The sequence below is a fragment of the Phasianus colchicus genome, chromosome 7 (genome assembly GCF_987193195.1).
Source record: "Phasianus colchicus chromosome 7, bPhaCol1.hap1.1, whole genome shotgun sequence".
NCBI classification, from domain to species: Eukaryota; Metazoa; Chordata; class Aves; order Galliformes; family Phasianidae; genus Phasianus; species Phasianus colchicus.
The window spans coordinates 34,168,166-34,187,699 of NC_143442.1; the positions used below are offsets into that span (position 1 = coordinate 34,168,166).

The 19,534-nt window shown below is 42.4% G+C and overlaps 1 protein-coding gene across 3 annotated transcripts in view; it reads left to right on the forward strand.

Moving 5' to 3' along the window:
• Positions 1–19,534, forward strand: part of UBE2F (ubiquitin conjugating enzyme E2 F (putative)) — a 64,846-nt gene continuing 45,312 nt past the window's right edge. Inside the window, exons 1-4 of one of the 3 annotated variants that reach the window (XM_090144501.1) lie at positions 1–148; positions 2,348–2,481; positions 9,857–9,886; positions 13,743–13,808. In XM_090144501.1, coding sequence (XP_090000627.1) covers positions 2,364–2,481; positions 9,857–9,886; positions 13,743–13,808 — 214 coding nt within the window. In that variant the 5' untranslated portion in view covers positions 1–148; positions 2,348–2,363. The remainder of the gene's footprint in view (positions 149–2,347; positions 2,482–9,856; positions 9,887–13,742; positions 13,809–19,534) is intronic. The other 2 variants (XM_031604561.2, XM_031604562.2) reach the window with 2 other exon arrangements.

Genomic DNA, 19,534 nt, shown 5'->3' on the forward strand with positions numbered 1-19,534 from the left:
CGCATATAAGCCCCGCCCTCACCCCGCCCACTTCCGGTGCGGCGGGCGGGCGGCTGAGGGAGGAGGAGGAGCCGCGCCGCCGCCCCTGCCCCGGGCCAGCCCCGGGATGGTGTTGGCCGCGGGAGCCGGGCCCTGACGCCGCGCTCAGGTAGGTGCGAACCGCCCCTTACGCTTCTGGATCTGGATTCAGACCCACCTGCGTCTCCCCGTGTGGTACCGGCCTACTAGGCCTCGGGGCTCCGGCTGGGTCTGCCTGTCCCAGGCTGAGGGGCGAGAGGGCCGGCGTTGCGGGCCTGCAGGGAGCTCGTGCAGCCCCTGCGTGCTGCGAAACTCCCCCCTCCGTTGGGCTCCGTCAGCAGAAGGGAGGGCAGCGCTGGGGCTCGGCCCCTTGGTGCTCGCCTTCTGATTGCCGCAGCTTTCTAGGACGCAGGTAGCGAGGTGCTTAATGCCCGCTGACACTGGTTTCGGTTGGACGTGTTATCTTTAGGGGGCCGTCTGCAGTTCGCAGGTTTTTCTTTTCTGTTTTTGTTATTGTTGGTTTGTTTTTAGGAGCCCGTGTCACCGTTTTCCTGTCTCTTCCCTTTTCTCTTTTTTTCCCTCCTTTCGTTAAAACCAGCTGTTGCCTTTCTTTATGGAAAAGCAGACCATTTTGTCTGCTTATTTTATTTCTCTGGGACAGTGTGAGAGGGGGAAAAAAAACACAACTGAGTCTATTTCAGCTGGGCAACCTGGATTTATGTTTGCTCCAGATTTTACTGTTTTCAGTCTGGATCTGAAATGTAAGACATGTACCTGTCAGCCTCAGAGAATTTGACCTTCTTGAGTATCCAATCAGGGAGTTGTGCTATTGGGTACTGTTGTAAAACACCTGTTTTTCCTCTCTTTTAAACCCCATTACTCATTTATCTGTTATGTTCTCCTCAACACAGAAGGTTGGAAGGGATCTTAAAGCTCATCTAATTCCAGTCCTCTACCTTGAATACCCAAGTGTCACAGCAGTTGTTTGATTTCTCCTCTTCCCCATGCTGGTACTTTGGTGCTGATGTGGTTTGTTATGAATCCCTCAGTTTTCTCACAAACCTGAAGAGCAGCCAGGCTATTTCTGCAGATATGCCAAGCAGACTGACAGGCCAGGGAAGCTTTTTCTCCCACCTGATGTCTTTACTGCACAAACTTTACTGAACAAACACAATCTGCAAAGCAACTGCTGTTGCTGTTGACCTGCTGATTTCAAGGCATGCTTAGAAAGAAAGAAGCAATGAGAGGTGTAGAGCTGGAGCTGACATAAAAATCTTGTTTCTAGTCTTGTCATATTATGTTATGCTCAGCTTCATTTCAGTAGTTCCTTCACCTGACCATTTGCATTGTGAGTATCTCAACTGACGTTGCATGATTACCTATTTTGTGTCTTGGAAACTGCTGCACCATACCTGTCCAGTCTTCTGTTCACACTAGCTCATGTAAAGACCATATGGTTAAAGGGTAAACATTACTGTTCTAGTGGTGGTGAGGCCTAAAGAGTATTGATCTTGTCAGCTGGACTTTGGTTTTGGCCACACTTCTAATAAGAATGAAACTTCTTATAAGAATGAACTGCCTTAAAGTAGGAGTAGCATCAAAATTTCCAGGCAGAGCACTTTGCTTTTAAGAATTTGGCATTCTGTCCAACTCCTGCTGTGATTGATCATCATAGTCCTCTTCTGATGTGGAGGACTGACATAGCAAAAATTTCTGCTTCAGTTACCAAATGACCACGTGTAACTTTATGGCTGTGCTGTGAAGAGTGCACTGTGTCACTGTTGGGCAGTTTAAATCTGTTCCCATTGCTGTGTGCTGCTATCTGACTCAACGCTCACTTCCCAGTGCTGCAGAGTAGTTCCAGGAAACACTCCCTTTCCTCTCTTCTTTGGATTCAAAAAGCAGTTCTGAATGCTGTTATAGGAGATACAGATGAGGATGGTGGGAGCAGGTTTTCCAGCTGTGGCAGTGGGATTCTCGCTATGATTCTTTTAGAGGAGTGATGTCAGGCAGCGATATGCTGTGGTAGATGGTCCAGTGAAACAAGGTTGTAAACAGTGATGAAAGTCTGACCTTTTGCCAGCAAAAACTGAACTTCCTCCTCGCCTGACAGGCTGCAGCTCTGTCAGTGTTTTGGTCTGAAACAAACTCTTGTTCTTCAAACACTATAGTTTGTCCGTGTCTTTAACTGCAGTCAAGTGGTCTGTTTTTTTTGACTGCTAAGAATATGGCCAGAGCTGTATAATGTGGGTCTAACTATTTTTGTACTTCCCCTTCCCTAGTGCTTTGAGTATTGGTAATTGACTTTATTCTTATGTTTGTGTTCTAGACTGAAGACAGCAGTAATGCTCACTCTTGCAAGCAAGTTGAAGCGGGATGATGGTGTCAGAGGACCCCGTGCATCCAGTCCAGCTTCTGATTCCACTCGGAGGGTGTCTGTACGAGATAAATTACTTGTTAAAGGTGAAAGGAACTTACATTTAAATTTTGTGGTTTGTAGTTTTTAGATATGTTGGCAGTGATGCAATACTAAATGTTTATAAAATGGTTTCCAGAAGCATGTTTGAATTTGCTTGTGACTTATACGTGCACTATATTATCATAGAACTGTAGGATCTTTTGAATTGGAAGGGATTCATCTAGTCCAATCCCCCTACAATGAACAGGGACACCTGCAGCTCCAAATGATGCTCAGAGCCCTGTCTAGCCTGATGCTGTATGTCTTCAGGGACGAGGCTTCCACCATCTCTCTAGGCAAACTGTTCCAGTGCCTCACCACCCTTTCTGTAAAAATATTAAAATCAAAAACCAAACCAAAAAGCACAATAACAACTTCTTCCTTATATCCAATCTAAATCTCCCCGCTTCTAGTCTGAAATCATTTCCCCTTGTCCTGTCACATCTGACTCTGCTGAAGAGTCTGTCCCCTTCCTTCATGCAACTCCCTTTTAGATACTGAAACGCTGCTCTCAAGTCTCCCCAGAGCCTTCTCTTTTCCATATTGAACAGCCCCAGCTCTCTCAGCCTCTCCCTGTAGGGAGGTGTTCCATTCTTTGGATTGATTTTGTGGCCCTTGTCTGGACGTGCTCTAACAGGTCCACGTCCCTCCTGTACTGAGGACTCCCCATCTGGACGCAGTGCTCCAGGTGAGGTGTCACAGCACAGAGAGGCAGATCCCCTCCCTCCACACTGCTTTTGATGCAGCCCAGGGTATGGTTGGCTTTGGACTGTGAAGGCACAGTGCTGGCTTGTGTCCAGTTGCTATCCACCAGCACCCCCAGGTCCTTTTCAGCTGCTCTATTCTTACATCCCCCAGCTTGTGCTGATAGTGGGTGTTGCCATGACCCAGGTGCAAGACCTTGCTCTTAGATTTATGGAAATTCATGAGATTCACTTGAGCACAGCACTCAGCCTGTCAAGGTCTCTCTGGGTGGCATCCCATCCCCTGGGTATGTCAGTCACAACAGACAGCTTGGTGTCATCTGCAGACTTGCTGAGGGTGCACCCAGTCCCACTGCTGATGTCATTGATGAAGATGTTAAAGAGCAATGGACCCTGTGCTGGTCTTGGAGGGACACAGCTTGTCAGTGATCTCCATCTGGGCACTGAGCCATTGACCACTTCTCTCTGGGTACAATCTCACAACTGGTTCCTTGTCCATCAAACAGTCTACCCATCAAATCCATATCTTTCCAGTTTGGGGAGAGAAGTATTGCCATATGTCAAATAGAGAAAATGGAGGAAAAACTGTAGTTGCTTGTGAAAAGAAAGTAAATTCTAAAAGTAACATCAGTGTTCGTGTTATTAATGATAAAGATAAAACCAATAAACTTAAAAGTTTTAAAAACAAACAAAATATGTATTGTAAATTTTTTCTTCTACCTAGAATCGCTGGCTGTTGAATTAGAAGTAGAGAATGGAAAAATAGACCCCTTGTTTTTGTAGCACTGTCTCAGGGAGGCTAATTTAGGTTGTTATATCTGTGTCTGCATTGGTGAGTAAAAAACCTCTTACTTTGTGGTAGTTCAGGGCAAATGAGGTAGTTTGTGAGGCTGTATAATTATACTATTGTACAGTGAAATTGAGGACAGCTCTTTTCTGTAGCTCAGATGATCTCTAATAAACGTCCTTAAGTGCTGGTGCTTTGCAATTACAGTGGGCCTAAAGCCTGATTTACTCCCTCTGCTACTAGTTGAGTGCTTCAATGCTTGAGCTGTACAGCTTGATCTAGTAGACAGGAATATACTGTTCAGATTGATGTTTCTGTTAAAAATGAGCCAATGTGAGTATATTGCTGGTGATGTGTAAGCTGTTAAGGTTAGGATTTGTATGAGTCAAACAAAATATTCGTGTTTTCTGGGCTTGTATCAGTGCCCTGAAGTTGCTCTGAACTATTTGGTTGAGTGGTATTACTGAGCTATTGCTTTATATGTGGCTTTTTCTAATTAGGGTAGATTCTGATGGAGGGCTGTACATTGGAGCGTGGTTTCCCTGCAGTTGCTAAGGCTTCAGTGCAGTGGGAAGTGCCTCAGGTAGACATTATGTTCCCAATTTTCTGTCAGTTATAGTTCTGTAAGGACAGAGAGTTTCAATTCACTTTAAACTCTGATGCAAAAAAAAAAAGCTTGTTTGTGACTTCTAATTTGGAAGTCTGCACTTAGCTTCAATTCTGAAGGGGGAAGGGCATCAGACAAGTGAAGTAGGCTCTTCAACCAGAATAAACTACAAAACTAAAATGCTAAATGTGTATCTTCTGAGATTTTCATTAGCCTACAAGTGCAGACCTCAGAGAAAATAGCAGTATAATGTGAATACTCTTCATGCTATACCAGAAATTGTAGTTGAAGTGACATAAAAAATTCTACTGTACCCTTAGAGCATTTGCATTTTTCACTTTTATGACTAAAACCCTGTGCATCTTTCTTCTTTTGCAGGGAAAGCAAGGAGTGTAAGCTATAGGAAATCATTACAGAAACTGTAATTGCTATTACCATTCTAAAACTAGCACAGGCTAAGTATTGAATGAGCTGAGTGCCAAACTGACAGATATTAAGAGCAGGTCACTGGCAGCATCCTCTGACGAGCGTGAGTGTTACATCATGGTCTGATTGTGTGTATCACGTGGCCCTCCAAAAGAGTTGTAGGAGCAGCTGTCAGTCTGGTTTGAATGGTTGCTGGATTGAAATGAGAACTGGTGGCAGAATTAGATCAGTTCAGTATAACTGTGCTGGGAGTGAGTGGAATATCTAGTAGCTAGACTAGCAAAGCCTTTGGGGGAATATCATCTTTTATGGTTCACTTTAGGCTGGATGAGTACTGCTATGAGTGCAAAAGTTTCTAAAACTTGCTCCAGCCACTAAAGGTCTGTCAGCCAAAGCAGCATCTGCAGTATTGGAAGCCTGGCTGGTGTGTTGTGATGGTGCTGGTATTTTCAGGACACGTTGTCTAGGTCTGCAGGAGGAGTTTGGAAGTGAAGGACTGCCTGCTGAAGGTGTGTGTGCATGGTTGGTGCTTGCATCTAGACCAGTGCAGGTGCCTTTTGCTGCTTTCTGGTATGGAACTGAAACAGCCCTTTGGGTGTGCAACTTTACAGGGCTGTGCAGGACTGGGAGCCTGTAAGAGCAGTGGTAAGGAGAACTTGTTACCAATTTTCGTTATAGGCTGGAGGCATCAAACACAGAGATTGCAGTACAGGTAAAAGGCTAAACTTGATCTCCTGGATTGAAAAGTACTCTCCCACATAAAGGAAAATAAATTCTGGTGGAGGGGGAGGCAAGAAAAGGCCCAGCATATGCTGTCCTTGTTTACCTCAGCAGTTGTGCTGAGATCTGAACAGGTTCAGTTGTACCTCTTAATAGTGTTAGTTTCCTTAACATACCTGTATCTTTTTTGGCCTCAAATTAGGCATTAACTTGTGAGACAGCAGAGCAGCAGACAGCTTGTCTGTGCATTGGCTTTCAGGGTAGTACATACATATGATGGGCTGTATTGGAAGGTTAGGTGAGGATGATTTTGGCAGGATATCCTAAATCCCACCTAGCTCTGGAAGCTGGTAATGATGTATAAACCGAGGTGTGGAAGCTATTTGCCTGCTCAAGGATGATGCTGGAGTGATGCTGTCCTATTCCCAATCCATGGAAAGCTGGCAATGGTCTGACAGATTCTGCAGGCAAATGTCTTGGCCAATTTGATTACAGGCATCATCCAGACAGTGTTGTTTTATTGTGGGGTTTTTTTTTGGTTTTGTTTTGTGTTTTTATCTGGGAGTGAAGACAGCCTTACTTGTGATGATAGGGAATCCAGTCCAGGAACGTTTTATAGGATCTCCTTGAAGAGATCCTGCTGTCCTCCATGTTTTGTGTGCACAGACTGGAATATAGATGAGTGGCATTTTGTCTGTGGGCTGGGTGGTTTGACCACAGCCATTGGTAAGTGTAGACAGTGCTTACAAACTTCTGAAAGGTAAATGTAGACCAACAGCCTAACTGGTGCAGCCTTGAAATAGGGAAGAAGTGATAATGTAGGTATGATTTTTAGCTGCTTGCAATGTATGAGAAGATCTAGGCTGGGAAGAGACCAAGTAGTTAGTGATGTGTCAAGATGTTCTGTGCCTTGAGATTGATAGTGTGGACACACAATTTTTTTTTGTGTTAAAAGAACATTAAATTCATCTCTAAGAGATGGGCTTCATCAAGTTAAGAGTAGTGGCCATATGTCTGCTCCTGCAGGATGCTCAAAGCTTTGCAGTGCTGAGCTTAATGGCAGATCCTTTCTGAAATAATGTGTGAGCCAAAGTATTATGTAAGATTAGTGTTATCTAATGAGCATGACTATGAAATTGAATTGAAAACAGCAGTCCTGCCAGGATGTCAATTGTAGCCATGTGTTCGTGTATTGATCACAAATGCACTGCAAAAAAAGCAGTTTGAGCAACTACATCTAATTATCATCCAGTTTTATCTTACTGGTGCTGTCTACCTGATTGCAAATGTCAGGTTGTAATAACTTAACTCCTGAGACATTGAGTTATGTTGTTTATTCCTCAGTCATCTTCAACGTGTCTGAATTTACAACCAGATTTAGTTAATTCGAAAATGTTTCAAGTGTATTTGTACATCCTGAAGGGAAGGGAGTGAGAAACTGATCACAGAAATGAGGTGAATGTGCTCTGTAAATAAAAATCAGGAGAATCTGTATGTTGGCTTTTTCCAAACCTTTAGGTACTGTAATATCACTTGTCATAGCGGTAGATGAGAAAATTGAGAGATGGAGAATAGAATTTCAAGAGTGCTTAGAATGTCTTCTTTTAATTCTAAGAGACATTGTTTTGAAAATGCTGCATTCATGTCTTCACATTTTTTATTTTTTTTTTATATTAAACAGGGAACAGAAGCAGAAAGAGGGGCTTTGGGGCCAAAAGCAGGGAGAAGTATGTATTGCTGTGGGTGAGAACGTTCATTTCAGTTGAGGAAATACCCCCTTTCATTCTGTGCACTTGTGCTGCAGTGGGAAGCACGTGGCTTGACACCGTGGTGAGGGTAGTAAACAAACCATCTTATATCCTGCCTTGTCGAGCTGGGGGAAGGGGAGAGAGCAGAACATCTCGATTATGGTTTGTGTTACTGAATATAACATTCACGTGGGTCTATCATAAACCATATGCCTATATGCTTGTCAGGAATGTGTTCCTATTTCTGTCCTGAGAATTGTCATGACTAGGGAGAATTGCTGTTTGTGAAATCATTTATAAATAGCTCTGGTTACTCGTGTGTAGCTTAGCTTTCATAAAGTTCTGAGAGCTGTTGCTGAGAGACGTCACCAGTTTTGCATTCAGTTTGTCCAAAGCCTGTGGTAGGTTTAAGTTCAGTCCCTGCCTTTTCACCCTTTCGGTGTAGCATCTGGAACCACTAAACTAAACCACTCCATTGGTGTTGGAGTGATGTATGCCTGTGCAGTGAGATTCTTCGTTGAGATTCTTTCTTCAGCGAGATTCTTTCACTGCTGAAGCTTCAACTTGTCTGTGTCAGCGATGAGAGCCAGTTCAGATCCAGCTGTGTGTATTGCTTCTGGTAAGTGCTTGCTGAGTTGAGAGCAGGATGCTGCAAGTACACTTGATTTAGGTGTGCTCTTGCACCTGATTGATTAAGGTTTCATGGACATCAGACTGGCTGATGGGGAGCTAGTTAGAGTCTGGGCTGCCTGCACCATGAGTGTTCCCCTGAGGAGCTCTGGCACCTCTCTGCCTTTCAGACTTCCCTGGGATAACTTACCAGCATGGTAAGAGCCCTGTGCTGCTCCTGGGTTTGCTTCTGGTTGGCAGTCAGCCTTCTTGGCTATGAGAGGGCTTGAGATGCTCTGAGGTTTCCACAGCACTGGATCAGTAGTAGCAAGCACTACTCCAAATGTTCATCATTCCTCTATCCTGCTTTCTGGATGCTTGAAGAAATACATGAAGCATTGTGCTTGCTGCAGAGGTTTGGTAAGCATGGATGCAGGAAGAGCTCTGTAGAACTGGTGAGCTTTTAATTGTGAGATCTGTTTGAATTCTGTGTCTGTCCCTTTTCCTTTATCTTAAGCTCAATTGTAATTTTCTTTGGATGCATATTTCTGAGAGTTGGTGTTCAGATCTCTTAGATGTTTTTAGCCTAAATGAATCATTGGTTTCTGTGCAGAAGAGAAAGTGAAGTGAGAAATCAGGTGGAGGGAAAAAAAAAAAAAAGCCTACAGGAAATGCAAATATACACTTAATTAGGTTTCCTAGAACTGTAAAAGGAGGGGGTGCCTTCCTGCATCTTATTCATACTCTTGTGAAAGATACAAGTAGCTGAAAGTAAGGCTTCAGTATGGTACAGGAGACAGGGAGAAAACAGTGGGCCTTCCAGAGAGGGCAGTGTGACAGAGAGGGAGTTAGGAATAAGCTTTTCTAAGTGCTACACAACTGAATAGTGTTACTTTCTTTTTTTCCAAATGAATGACCTTGAATTTCTATGCGTGGGACATAAAAGTGAATGAAAAGAAACTTGAATTTATTTTTCAATTGGAGTGCATATCCATAGCAAACAGTACTCCAGGGGAAATTTCTAACAGGCATTGAAGCAAAAAGTCTGACTGCTCTGAGAGTATTCAACAGTGCTTAGGTTTCGGGGGGAGTTGTGCAATTGGAGCTGCTGTTTCTGTCTTGATTGCTGTGCCAAGTGCATCAATTAAGGTTTCTGGGTTTTGACTTTCTTAATGCTAGTTTATGCAGACAGGAGGATGTCTTGTATGACAGTGCTCTTGAGTAGAACCTCAGTAGCTGTTCCCAAGTGTGCAGGCAGTAGTGTTGTGCTTGGAGGCTTCCCCAAAGAAGCCAATGTATAACCTGAGGATATCTGTAGCTGAAGGTGGTAAAGAACATGAGCAGGTAGGTGTGTAGAGTGCTGCACCTCCAACAGACTGTGAGCCTCTTGTGCTTGTTTTCTCCACTGAGGTGGCTGCTTCCTGATGTTGGTCTGCTCCTGTGTTTTGGCCTTCTGTATTTTAGAGCCTTGTGAGTTTGGAGGTTAGAATGATGCCACCCTTTGCAGTGGCAGTGCTCTGTGTCAGAAGCCTGGTGCTTCTCTCTTGGCAGAGCTGAGCCCTCTCATTGCAGTAGGGCAGCTTTGTCTGCAGGGCAGATGAGCCTTTTCAGTAATGAATTGTGTGGCTTAAATAGAAATTTCAAGGTAAATCTTCCGTGAGACTTAATTATATTTTAAGTGAAATTTGATTTACAGCATGGTTTAAATTAGATTTGCCAATTTGGACTTCAATGCTTTATGGTTGTATAAGTAATGGTATATTTTTTTTCTTTCAACAGAGGTTGCGGAACTTGAAGCTAATTTACCTTGTAAGTACAGCATTCAATGGCATACATTTTAAGGGGAATAGGGCTGTTGATGTGATTATTTTGACCAAAGTATGAATGCTAATGATGTGTTAACTGTGGGGCAAGCTGTGCCAAACTCTGCTGGCCTAGGTTTGAGCAGGCTTACTCTGCCCTCTCTTAAGGTGTTGCAGAGATGTAGATCCTTGCTAGTGTCCTTTGGAAGCAGCATTGGTCATTCAGTTACATGACACAACTTGGTTGCTGGTAGAGTGGGAATTTCCTTCTCATAGAACACTCTGGAGCTGAAGAGCACACTTCTTACTTTGCTCCTGTTTCTCTTCTGGTCTCACCTTATTTCAAAACCAGGAAATGCTCACTTAATAGCAGAGCAAATAGCTCAGGTCTCAGGAAACACATCAACCTGGTGCTTTTTCATTTCACATACAAGCTGTAGCCTAGTGTGCTTCTTAAATAGTAGATGTATTAACAAAAATAAGAATACTAATTAAAAAAAAATATATTCCTTAAAAAAAAAAAGGCAAGATAATGTGCTTTTAGCCCTGAAATCTTACCTGCATTATATGTTATCTCAGCATTATAGGGGTTGGAAAGGACCTCTAGATGTCCCTAAGTCTAACCCCCCCCCACTAAAGCAGGTTCCCTCAAGCAGTAGAGTCCACAAACTCTCTGGACAGCCTGTTCTAGTGCTTGGTTAGTCTGACAGTAAAAAAGTTCTTCCTTATGTTTGTATGGAACTTCCTCTGTTCCAGTTTTTGCCTGTTGCCTCTTGTTCTGTTGCTGCTTGCCACCAAAAAGAGTCTGCCCCCATCGACTTGATTCCTGCACTTTAGATGTTTGTAAACAGCAGTGAGATCCCCTTTCAGTCTTCTCTTGTCCAGACTGAACAGTCCCAGGTTGTTCAACTTTTCCTCTTATGGGAGATTGCTCCAGGTCCTTAATCATCTTTATTTCCCTCCATTGGGCCCTTTCTAGGAGATCCCTATCTGTTTTGAACTGGGGAGCCCAGAACTGGGCCTAGTGCTCCAGATGGGGCCTCACCAGGGCAGAGTAAGGGGAAAGGAGAACCTCCCTCAGCCTGCTGGCCACGTTCTTTTTAATGCAGCATGGGACACTGTTGGCCATCTTGGCCACAAGAGCACACTGATGGCTCGTGACCAACTTGGACTCCCAGGGCCTTCTCTGCAAAACTCCTCTCCAGCAGGTCAGCCCCTAATCTGTATCAATGCATGCATTTATTCCTCCTCAGCTGTAAGACTCTACACTTGCTGTTGCTGAACCTCATCAGGTTCCTTTCTGCCCAGCTCTCCAGTCTGTTCAGGTCTTGTTGAAGGCAGCACAGCCTTCTGGTATGTCAGCCAGTATCCACCCAGATCAGTGTCATCAAACGTTATGCTAAAATGGTTTATGGATGCTTTAAGATAGGTTTTGAAGAGCACAGGTTAAATGGCATATTGCTTCTATGAGCTGAGAATAGATAGTTAAAAATCATATACATGTTTTCTGATCCTTAGCTTCAGAGAGTTAGTTCTGTAACAGATAACAAAACACAAAGTCCTTCTATAAAGGGCTCCTGCAGTTCTTTGTTTGTTGCTAAGGCTGAGTATTGGTGGCAAAGCTGAGCTCTCTTTCCTCTCAAATTTTGACCAGAACAGCAGCACTCTGCCATCTCTGCATCAAAGTTACCACCCAGTCTGCTTGAGGGCAGTTCCAGAGCCTGTCACTTGCTCTACGTAACTTCCAGCCATCCGTGTTCATATTTCAGAGTAATCTAAGACACTTCCCCTGCAGGGAAAGAGGTGTGAGCTGCTTGCTGCAGTCTGAAAGCGTGCATGCAGGCTACTGCCAGGCTGTGCATTCACATAAGGGTGAACGTGCCTTGCTCTTATGCTTATCTTTCAGAGAAAAGTGGTGAATATTCTCTTTGATTATGCTGGCAGATAACCCGTAATGTGTCTGGTCTTCTCCATCTGAGGGAAGCTTTGGCCATTTTTTTCCCTCTAGGTTAGACCTCTGCTGCTTTTCCTGAGCCTCCTCTGTTTGCTAATGCCTGTAAATCCAGATCAGCTGTCAGATCTCAAAAATCAGGCTTCTCAGCATGCAGGCTGCCTGATGGGAGGAATCGGGGGGGGAAAAAACACAGAATAGAAGCAGCTAAAAGGGATAATGTGAAGCATTATCATTTTCTTTCTGTATGCTTCTCTTTCTAGGAGACAATTATAGAGATTTTTTCACAGTAGTTTTTGGTTTTGTTTGACTTCTTGCTTAGTCTCTTCTATAAGATAACGAATGAGAAATGGATTAAAATAGGATAATGTTGAGAAATGTATATCAGGGTTTGTGGCTTTTACAGTGTGAATGCATTACTGGAGTGTGTGTGCAGCTGTAGGTATTTTTATAGGCAAATGGGATCTATGTATTTTTGATGCTGTGTAGCTTCTTAGTCAAGGGAGGAAAGTACAGCCAGCTTGGATGGATTCAGAAGCTAAAGGCTGCATTATATGGATAATAATGTATGCATGGTTGTACATAGCTTCTAGTGCCAGCTTGACAGCTTTTCTCTGCCATAATCAAAAAAGACCAGCTTTGTACATGAGAAGGCAACTTAGTTTGTGTCATCAGAGGCAAACAAAGGGCTGTTATGCTGTGAATTTGCATCTGTTGAACTGCTGCTGACTACTTTCATAACAGCCCCTGCACAACTTCACAGATGGATGTTTCCTCTTCTTTTTACTCTTGTTCTTCATTCTCATTATTGTCCTTAATTTCATCTAGTTTGAGAATAAAATCATCACGTTTGCTTTTTGATGCTGCTTCACTCTTAATAAGTGTAACTGCTGACTTAGAACTCAAATAGGACAGAGATGTCTGGTAGTTGCACACACACGTTTTGAGGCAATCTTTAATGTTGCATATGGCTGCAGTATCTGTTTGATTTCTAGTCATCTGCTGATTTATGAATGGTGTAGCAGCTTCAGTTGCAATTGCACTGTCTGGAGTGGTCAGTTCTCCACATTGAAGCAATTCCTGATTGTGAAGCCTTAGGTAGGGAGAAATGCTTGCTTCACAAGTTAAAAAGTGCACATTGCCAATACAGTGTTAGTTTTTCAATTGGCTTTTTAATGTAAAATTTCTGTAATACAGTTCACCATAAGGAGCACTAATGAAATGTAGATTCTTCCTTCTCCCCCTCTTCTGTGCAAAAGCCTGAAAAAGTAATTTACTTTCCATGAGCTCATTTTTGAAGGGCTAGGGCAAGGCTCTGGCAGCCTGTTATGGGTTTGAAACTTGCTTTTGGATGGAATAAAATAGGCTGGTTGTAGCACTCAGCTAGGCTGAGAAACAGCTTTGTTCAGTGTGACAGCTGAACAGCAGCTTCACTTTTCTTTTGGGTGAGGCTGTCAGTAAAACATGCTTCTAATTGCATCTTGCAGGTATAAATCCTTTCTAGCATAGAGCTGTGGTGGCAAGACTTCCTGGAAACTGCTTGTATGATCAAGTGTTAAAGATATGTGTTCCTGTTAGGGAATCTCTAAGGAAAGGATGCTGATTCTGTATGCTGTTTTCTCAGCTTATAGCTAGCATCCATATAGATTCCTTTGTCATTTTAGAGTATGAGACAACATGGTTTAGAGAAAGGAAATCAACTTCTCCCTCTCAGCTCAAAGAAGTTGAGTTACTGCAGGTAACCTATAACTGCATGGAGAAATGACACTTAGAGTGAAAGTGTGGGAAATCACTTAACTGGAACATAGGCATTAATCAGGGTGCTAATTCAGGTGATGTGAAAGATGATATATTTGTTTTCTCAACAGTGGACAAACAGTTATCTGATGCAAATTGTTCTTTTGCTTAACAGGTACATGTAAAGTGAATTTTCCTGACCCAAACAAGCTTCATTACTTTCAGCTAACTGTAATCCCAGGTAATTTTCTAAACCTATAGCTTTTGCTTCTGTATGTGTTGCTGTGGTGGAAACACAATTCAAGGACTACAAAATATGGTAAACTTTCTAGTCAAAGACAGCTATAATGCAGTGATGTTTTCATAGGGGCAGTGGGAAAATTGGGCTGGGTTTTGAGAACTACGTTGCAATAAGATTGCTATCAAAATATAGCAAGTTTAGCAAGTATTCAAGTCTTGTTGGCTCATTTTGATTGAAAACATTTTACTGAGCCTATTTCAAGTCATATATTTGAAAAAAAAAAAAAAAGAAGCTTGGACTAAGTCTAGAGAAACTATTTTATTACAGCTCTGTTGAACTCCAGATTTATTCCTATTTATATATACAGATTGCTCGATTCTGTAGTATTTAAAAGGCAGGTGATGTAACACTGCTGGAAAACTTCAAATCTGTGCATATCTGAAGATGCCTAACAAGTGGGAGTCTCTTGGTCTTTAAAAATTCATGTGGAAGTTAAATCTTTTAATATGACTTAGTACACTGCTGGCATATTGGTCAGCAAAAACAGTCACGAAATTAATTTGAGCATTCATCTTTTCCATGTGAGATTCTTAATAGTAATCAGAAATTATGGAGTTTGCTCATATTTTGGATTAGAAAACGATGTCTGTTGTGGATGGATTTGCATGGAAGATCATCTATTTAAATGTCAGGCATGCTTTTATTGCAAATCATCTTTGAGACTGTGCAGCAGTTCAAATGAGGACACTGACACAAGCAGTGCACTGAAATGCTTTGAGTTAAAAGCATTGCAACCGAGCTCTCTTGTGCCAGCAAGTTCTTATCGGTGTAGATTTCCTGTAGATATTTATCAACAAGGATTTGCATGTCGTATGACAGTCTTTGAGACGTCTTACCTATGCAAATAACGCTTTACAGTTTGTAGGGTTAGAGGAATATTTTTGGCAGTGTCTTGATAGGAAATGACCGCTAGATGTCGGTGTTGCTTTTTCACTAGCCCGAACCGACCGGCACTTCCTTGGCAGTAGGAATCCTGGGTGGTCTTTGCTAATGAGTTCATTCGTCTGACTTCTTTTGGGTACAGAAAAATGAGTGATTTTCCTTGTCACTATGCTAAAAAAATAAAATAAAATAAGTAGAAGTGCTATTACTGAACTTTCTAACGTCTCATTCTATGCAGGAGATGTATTTGCATTTAATTAGTGAGTGTAGCCTGTTTGTAACAACTCATTGTCCTTCAGTTTAAATGATACTTGCTTGTTATGTTTTGGAAATGAGATGATTTCACAAGATCATCACAGTGCAAGTCAGGAATGTCCTCGAAGCAAAAGTGATAGACAGCTTCTTTGTACTAATTTTAAGGCATCTAAATACATAAGGTTTTTTGGTCTATTAACTGCTGTGCAAGCTGTTGCAGTTGGAAGACAATTGCTGAATGCAGTGCATGGTTTTTGTGCTAGCTTTGTTAAACGATCTCGAGAATGAGATGATCTTAATGAACATTTTGTTGCTCCCAATATAGCTGCACAGCTGAAGTGGCTGCAGTTGTAGCCTGCCCAAAGTAAACATCTATTTTCAGCTGTGCATAATTCAGGTACAGAATCTTGTGATCAGCGACAGCTTGGCACAGCTCTCTCAGTGCAGAACACAACACATACCAAGGAAATCACTGCAGTTTTCTGATTACCTTTGGAATATGCTAAATCTCAGTTTTCTCTGAGGTGACAGAGAGGCAGCAAAGTTGTTGTCTCAGAATGTTTCTGGCTCAAATGGGGAAAATTCTAGATTGGAGACAACCGTTTTTTGTAGTGCCCAAACAGCGTTGCATGAATGTGGATGGGGAGAAGGGCTGTTCTTCCTCATCCTGCCTGGAAGTGTTTCTAGCACTGCACAACCAAATTACTTCTAGAAATCTTCATCGTATAAAAATTGTTATTTTGACCTGTGCTTAAGAAGTTCTGATTCCTTTATGATATGGCAGTGCACAATGAGAGAATGTATAGCAGCACGCATTAGAAAAAGAGTAAAACAGATTTTACAGCCACAATGGATAAACTGCTTGCTACTCAGACAGATGCTGCTGCTGGAATTGTGTCATATCCTTGTGTCATATCAACCAATTTTTTCTGTCATTGAAAAATGTGCTTGTGGCACCACTTGCCTCTGTTCCTATTTTGGTATCTGTACCTTATTGGATCAAATGCTAGGGAAAATAAGGAGATGGATATTTGCAACACGGAGTCCTGCCTCTGCACTGGTATTTGAAGCACGGAATTTGAAGCTGAAAGTGAAACATAGTAATGACCTGGGCAGAGGGGAAAGGTGAGTTTAGGTGACTTATACATGACGAAGACTAGAGGAATGCATAGAGTTAATTAATGTTGTTTCCCATGCAGTTCTATAGGTTAGGGTTAGCTTGATTATTTTAGTCACATTCTTCAGGGAATTAATAAAATGCCCATTTTCTGCTTTGCATACCATAAAATGACAAATGTCAATGAGCATGGATGAGCATTTCAGTGCTTCCGATTCAAGGAGCTGATATCAAATGCACATCCTTTGTGGCCTGTCCTAATTACCTTACATTTTCTTTTAAATGTAAAATAATTTTGTATCTTCACTGTGCATTTAACCATCAGTACATCTCATGAACACAGATTAGTATTAGGCTGTTAGTAATGAAACTTGAGACTGCAGTAGGAGGAATGTTAATGTAGCTTGAAGACATAAATTTAAGCAGGAGACACAAACTGGAGCTCAGAAATATTCAATTCTTGGAAAAAATCTCCTGTAAATGGACGAGTTATGAGCTAAAACTATTTTAATTAGCTCTTTCATTTACAGTGCTTTGCTTACTATTAGCTTTGCCAGAACTTTAGTTCTTTCCAGCACTGTTACATGGCTGAAAGATCGAGGGGTTTTGAGTCTGTATGGGGGCAGAGAAGGGAATAAAACTGCAGGTATTGGAAGGGACCTTGGACTATTGTCTAATCCAGCCCCCTGCTAAAGCAGGTTCCCTAGAGTAGATTACAGTAGGAAAGCATCCAGATGGGTTTTGAATATTTCCAAAGAAAGGAACCTCCACAGCCTCCTCGGGCAGCTTGTTCCAGTGCTCTGCTGCTAGTTACAGGCCTCCAACTAGACTGCACCATTGACTGCAGCCTTCTGTGCTCTGCCAGTCAACCAGTTTTCAATCCACCTCACTGTCAACTTGTCTGTCCCACAGCTCTGAAGCTTACCTATGAGAGTGTTGTAGGAGACAGTGTCAAAACCCTTGCTGGGATTCCTGAGGGTCAGTCTTAGTAAAGTCTGAAGCAAAGCAAGCATTCAGCAACTCTTCCTTCTCAGTGTCCTCATTACCAGGCACCCACCTTGTTCACCAACAGGCTTACATTTTTCTCCAGCCTTCCTTTTGCTATTGATATATTTAAATAAGTGTTTCTTGTTGTTCTTAATCTCCCTTTCCAGTGGGCCTCAGCCTTTGCCTTCCTCATTTCATCCCCTCTAGCAGCATTACTGTGTTTCTCTCAAGTAGTCAGACTCCTTTTCTACATTTCATAGAATTTCTTCCATTTGAGGTCTTGCATGAGTCCTGTGCTCATCCATACAGGTCTCCTGCCACTTTCGTGATTTCTTACTCCTAGGTTTATACTGATTTTGAGCTTGGAAGAAGTGGTGTTTGAATGTCAATCAGTTCACATGGGCCTTCTAACCTGCACTGTTAAATGCCACGTCTGGAGTGCTCTAGGTCTTGCAGAGATTTCTCAGAAAACAAAAGTAATACAATAAGAATTTCTTGTGGCCTGTGGAACTGCTAATATGTGGTTAAAAAGTGTTTGAGCTAATCTAAAACAAGCTTTTTGCCAAGGAAAAGGAATATTCTTTCATTGTCTGGTCCTGCTGTACCTCTTGCACTAATTCCAGTTCTCGTTTCACCCATTTGTACACCAATTTGTCTCATTAATCCAGTGGGACGCACTGCAGTCTTTTTGCCATGATGATTTCATGCAGCTTTGTCTGATTTCCACCTGCACATGGTTGCTGGGAGTTCCTGCATGGGCTGGGTGAGTGTGGAGCTGCCCTGAGCTGTGTCTGCCTGATGGTGAAGAGGTGGAGAAAGTGAAGAACAACTCTTCACCCTTTTTTTTTTTTTTTTTCCTATCCCTGTGCAGTTTCTGAGCAATGTCATCAGCAGTCTTGCTGCCCGTGCTTTTAAATGAGTACCAGCTTACATGTTCCTGCAGATGGAGGCTGTGCCTGGTGTTTTCAGTGAGCAGAGATGCAGAGTGTGGCTTTTCTCTTGCTGTTCAGCTGGCAGCACTCTGACAACCTTCTGGCAAGCTGTCCTTCCCTGGAGCTGTTCTTGGGTATTTTTGTTTTTGAACAATTGGATTACACTGAAGATTGATTAAATCAGAGGATTTTCTTTGACATAAGACACATGTAGACATACCTATTTTGCATTAGCAAGGGTAGAACGTGAAGGGCTGCTGTGTGCTACACTCCAAGGCCATGGAATCCAGGAACTATTGAAATTAAGCCAATGAAAAATAACTTTCTTGTGCTGGGCTTCGTGAGCAGCCTTCACAGAGGTGCTGTTTCTCCTTTGCCTTACAGCAGCCTTATTTCTCCCTGTGCAGACATCACATTGCATGTGATAGCTTCTCATGGAAGGTTAAGGCTGGAAAAGACTTCTGAGATCATATCATCACCCCCAAGGTTGTTTTCCTCTTTGCAGCTTTCCAGCCTCTCTGTCCCAAGCCTATAGCATTGCATGGGGTTGTTGTAACCAAAGCCTGGCATTTGATTTTGTTGAACCTCATCTCATTGGCCTTAGCCTACCCAGATCCCTCTGCAGGACCTTCCTACCCTCAGACTGATCAACACTTTCAGATGACTTGGTATCATTTGCAAACTTACTGAGAATGCATCAATCCCCTCGTCCAGATCAATAAAGTGATGTTGAGAAGTGATAGCTTGAGTGCTTGTGAACCAAAGAACACTGATGGAAGACTGATCTGCATGGTTAGGACTGTAGCAGGCACTGAAGAGATTGGTATTGTTTGTTTTGTCTCTGCTCAGTGAAAGACCTGTGCATTTATTTCTTCCAGCTGTGATTTTTACAAGGAGTGGCATCACACTTGGAAACAGTGAGGATTCCTGCAACTTGGTTAAATAGATTTTACAGTGTGCTGAGTGGTGAATGAAGTGCAGTCAGCTGCATCCTGCAGGGTTGCTCAGTGGTGACTGTGCTGTTTGAGCTCCAGGTGGAGCATTGAATCATTTCTATAATGGTTCTTTCTTAAAACAACATCTTGCTTTGAGAGTCCGGCAAATCTGACAGAGAGCAGTTTCATCAAAAGGATATTTGGTGTTATTCATCTTTATGTTTTATTCTTCAGAAACGTTTTGCTTTACTGATTTTTATCTCCAGTACATTTGAATGCAAAATATAAATGCTTTGACTTTTGTATTTTTTATCCCATCAAAACTAATGCATGTGCAGTTATGTGCTGATAAAGCATAGCATCATGCCTGAGAAGTCTGCTTAATAAATTAAATGCACTTCAAAATTGAATTGGAAATGAAGGATGTATTTGAAAAATGTGTACTCTCAGGCTATTAATGTGAGATTTGCACTGGGTAGGGCTGGCAGTTCCATGCAGATGTCTATGGGATGACCAAAGGTTTGGGTGGGCTGGGTGCTGGAAGCCAGCAGTTCTAGA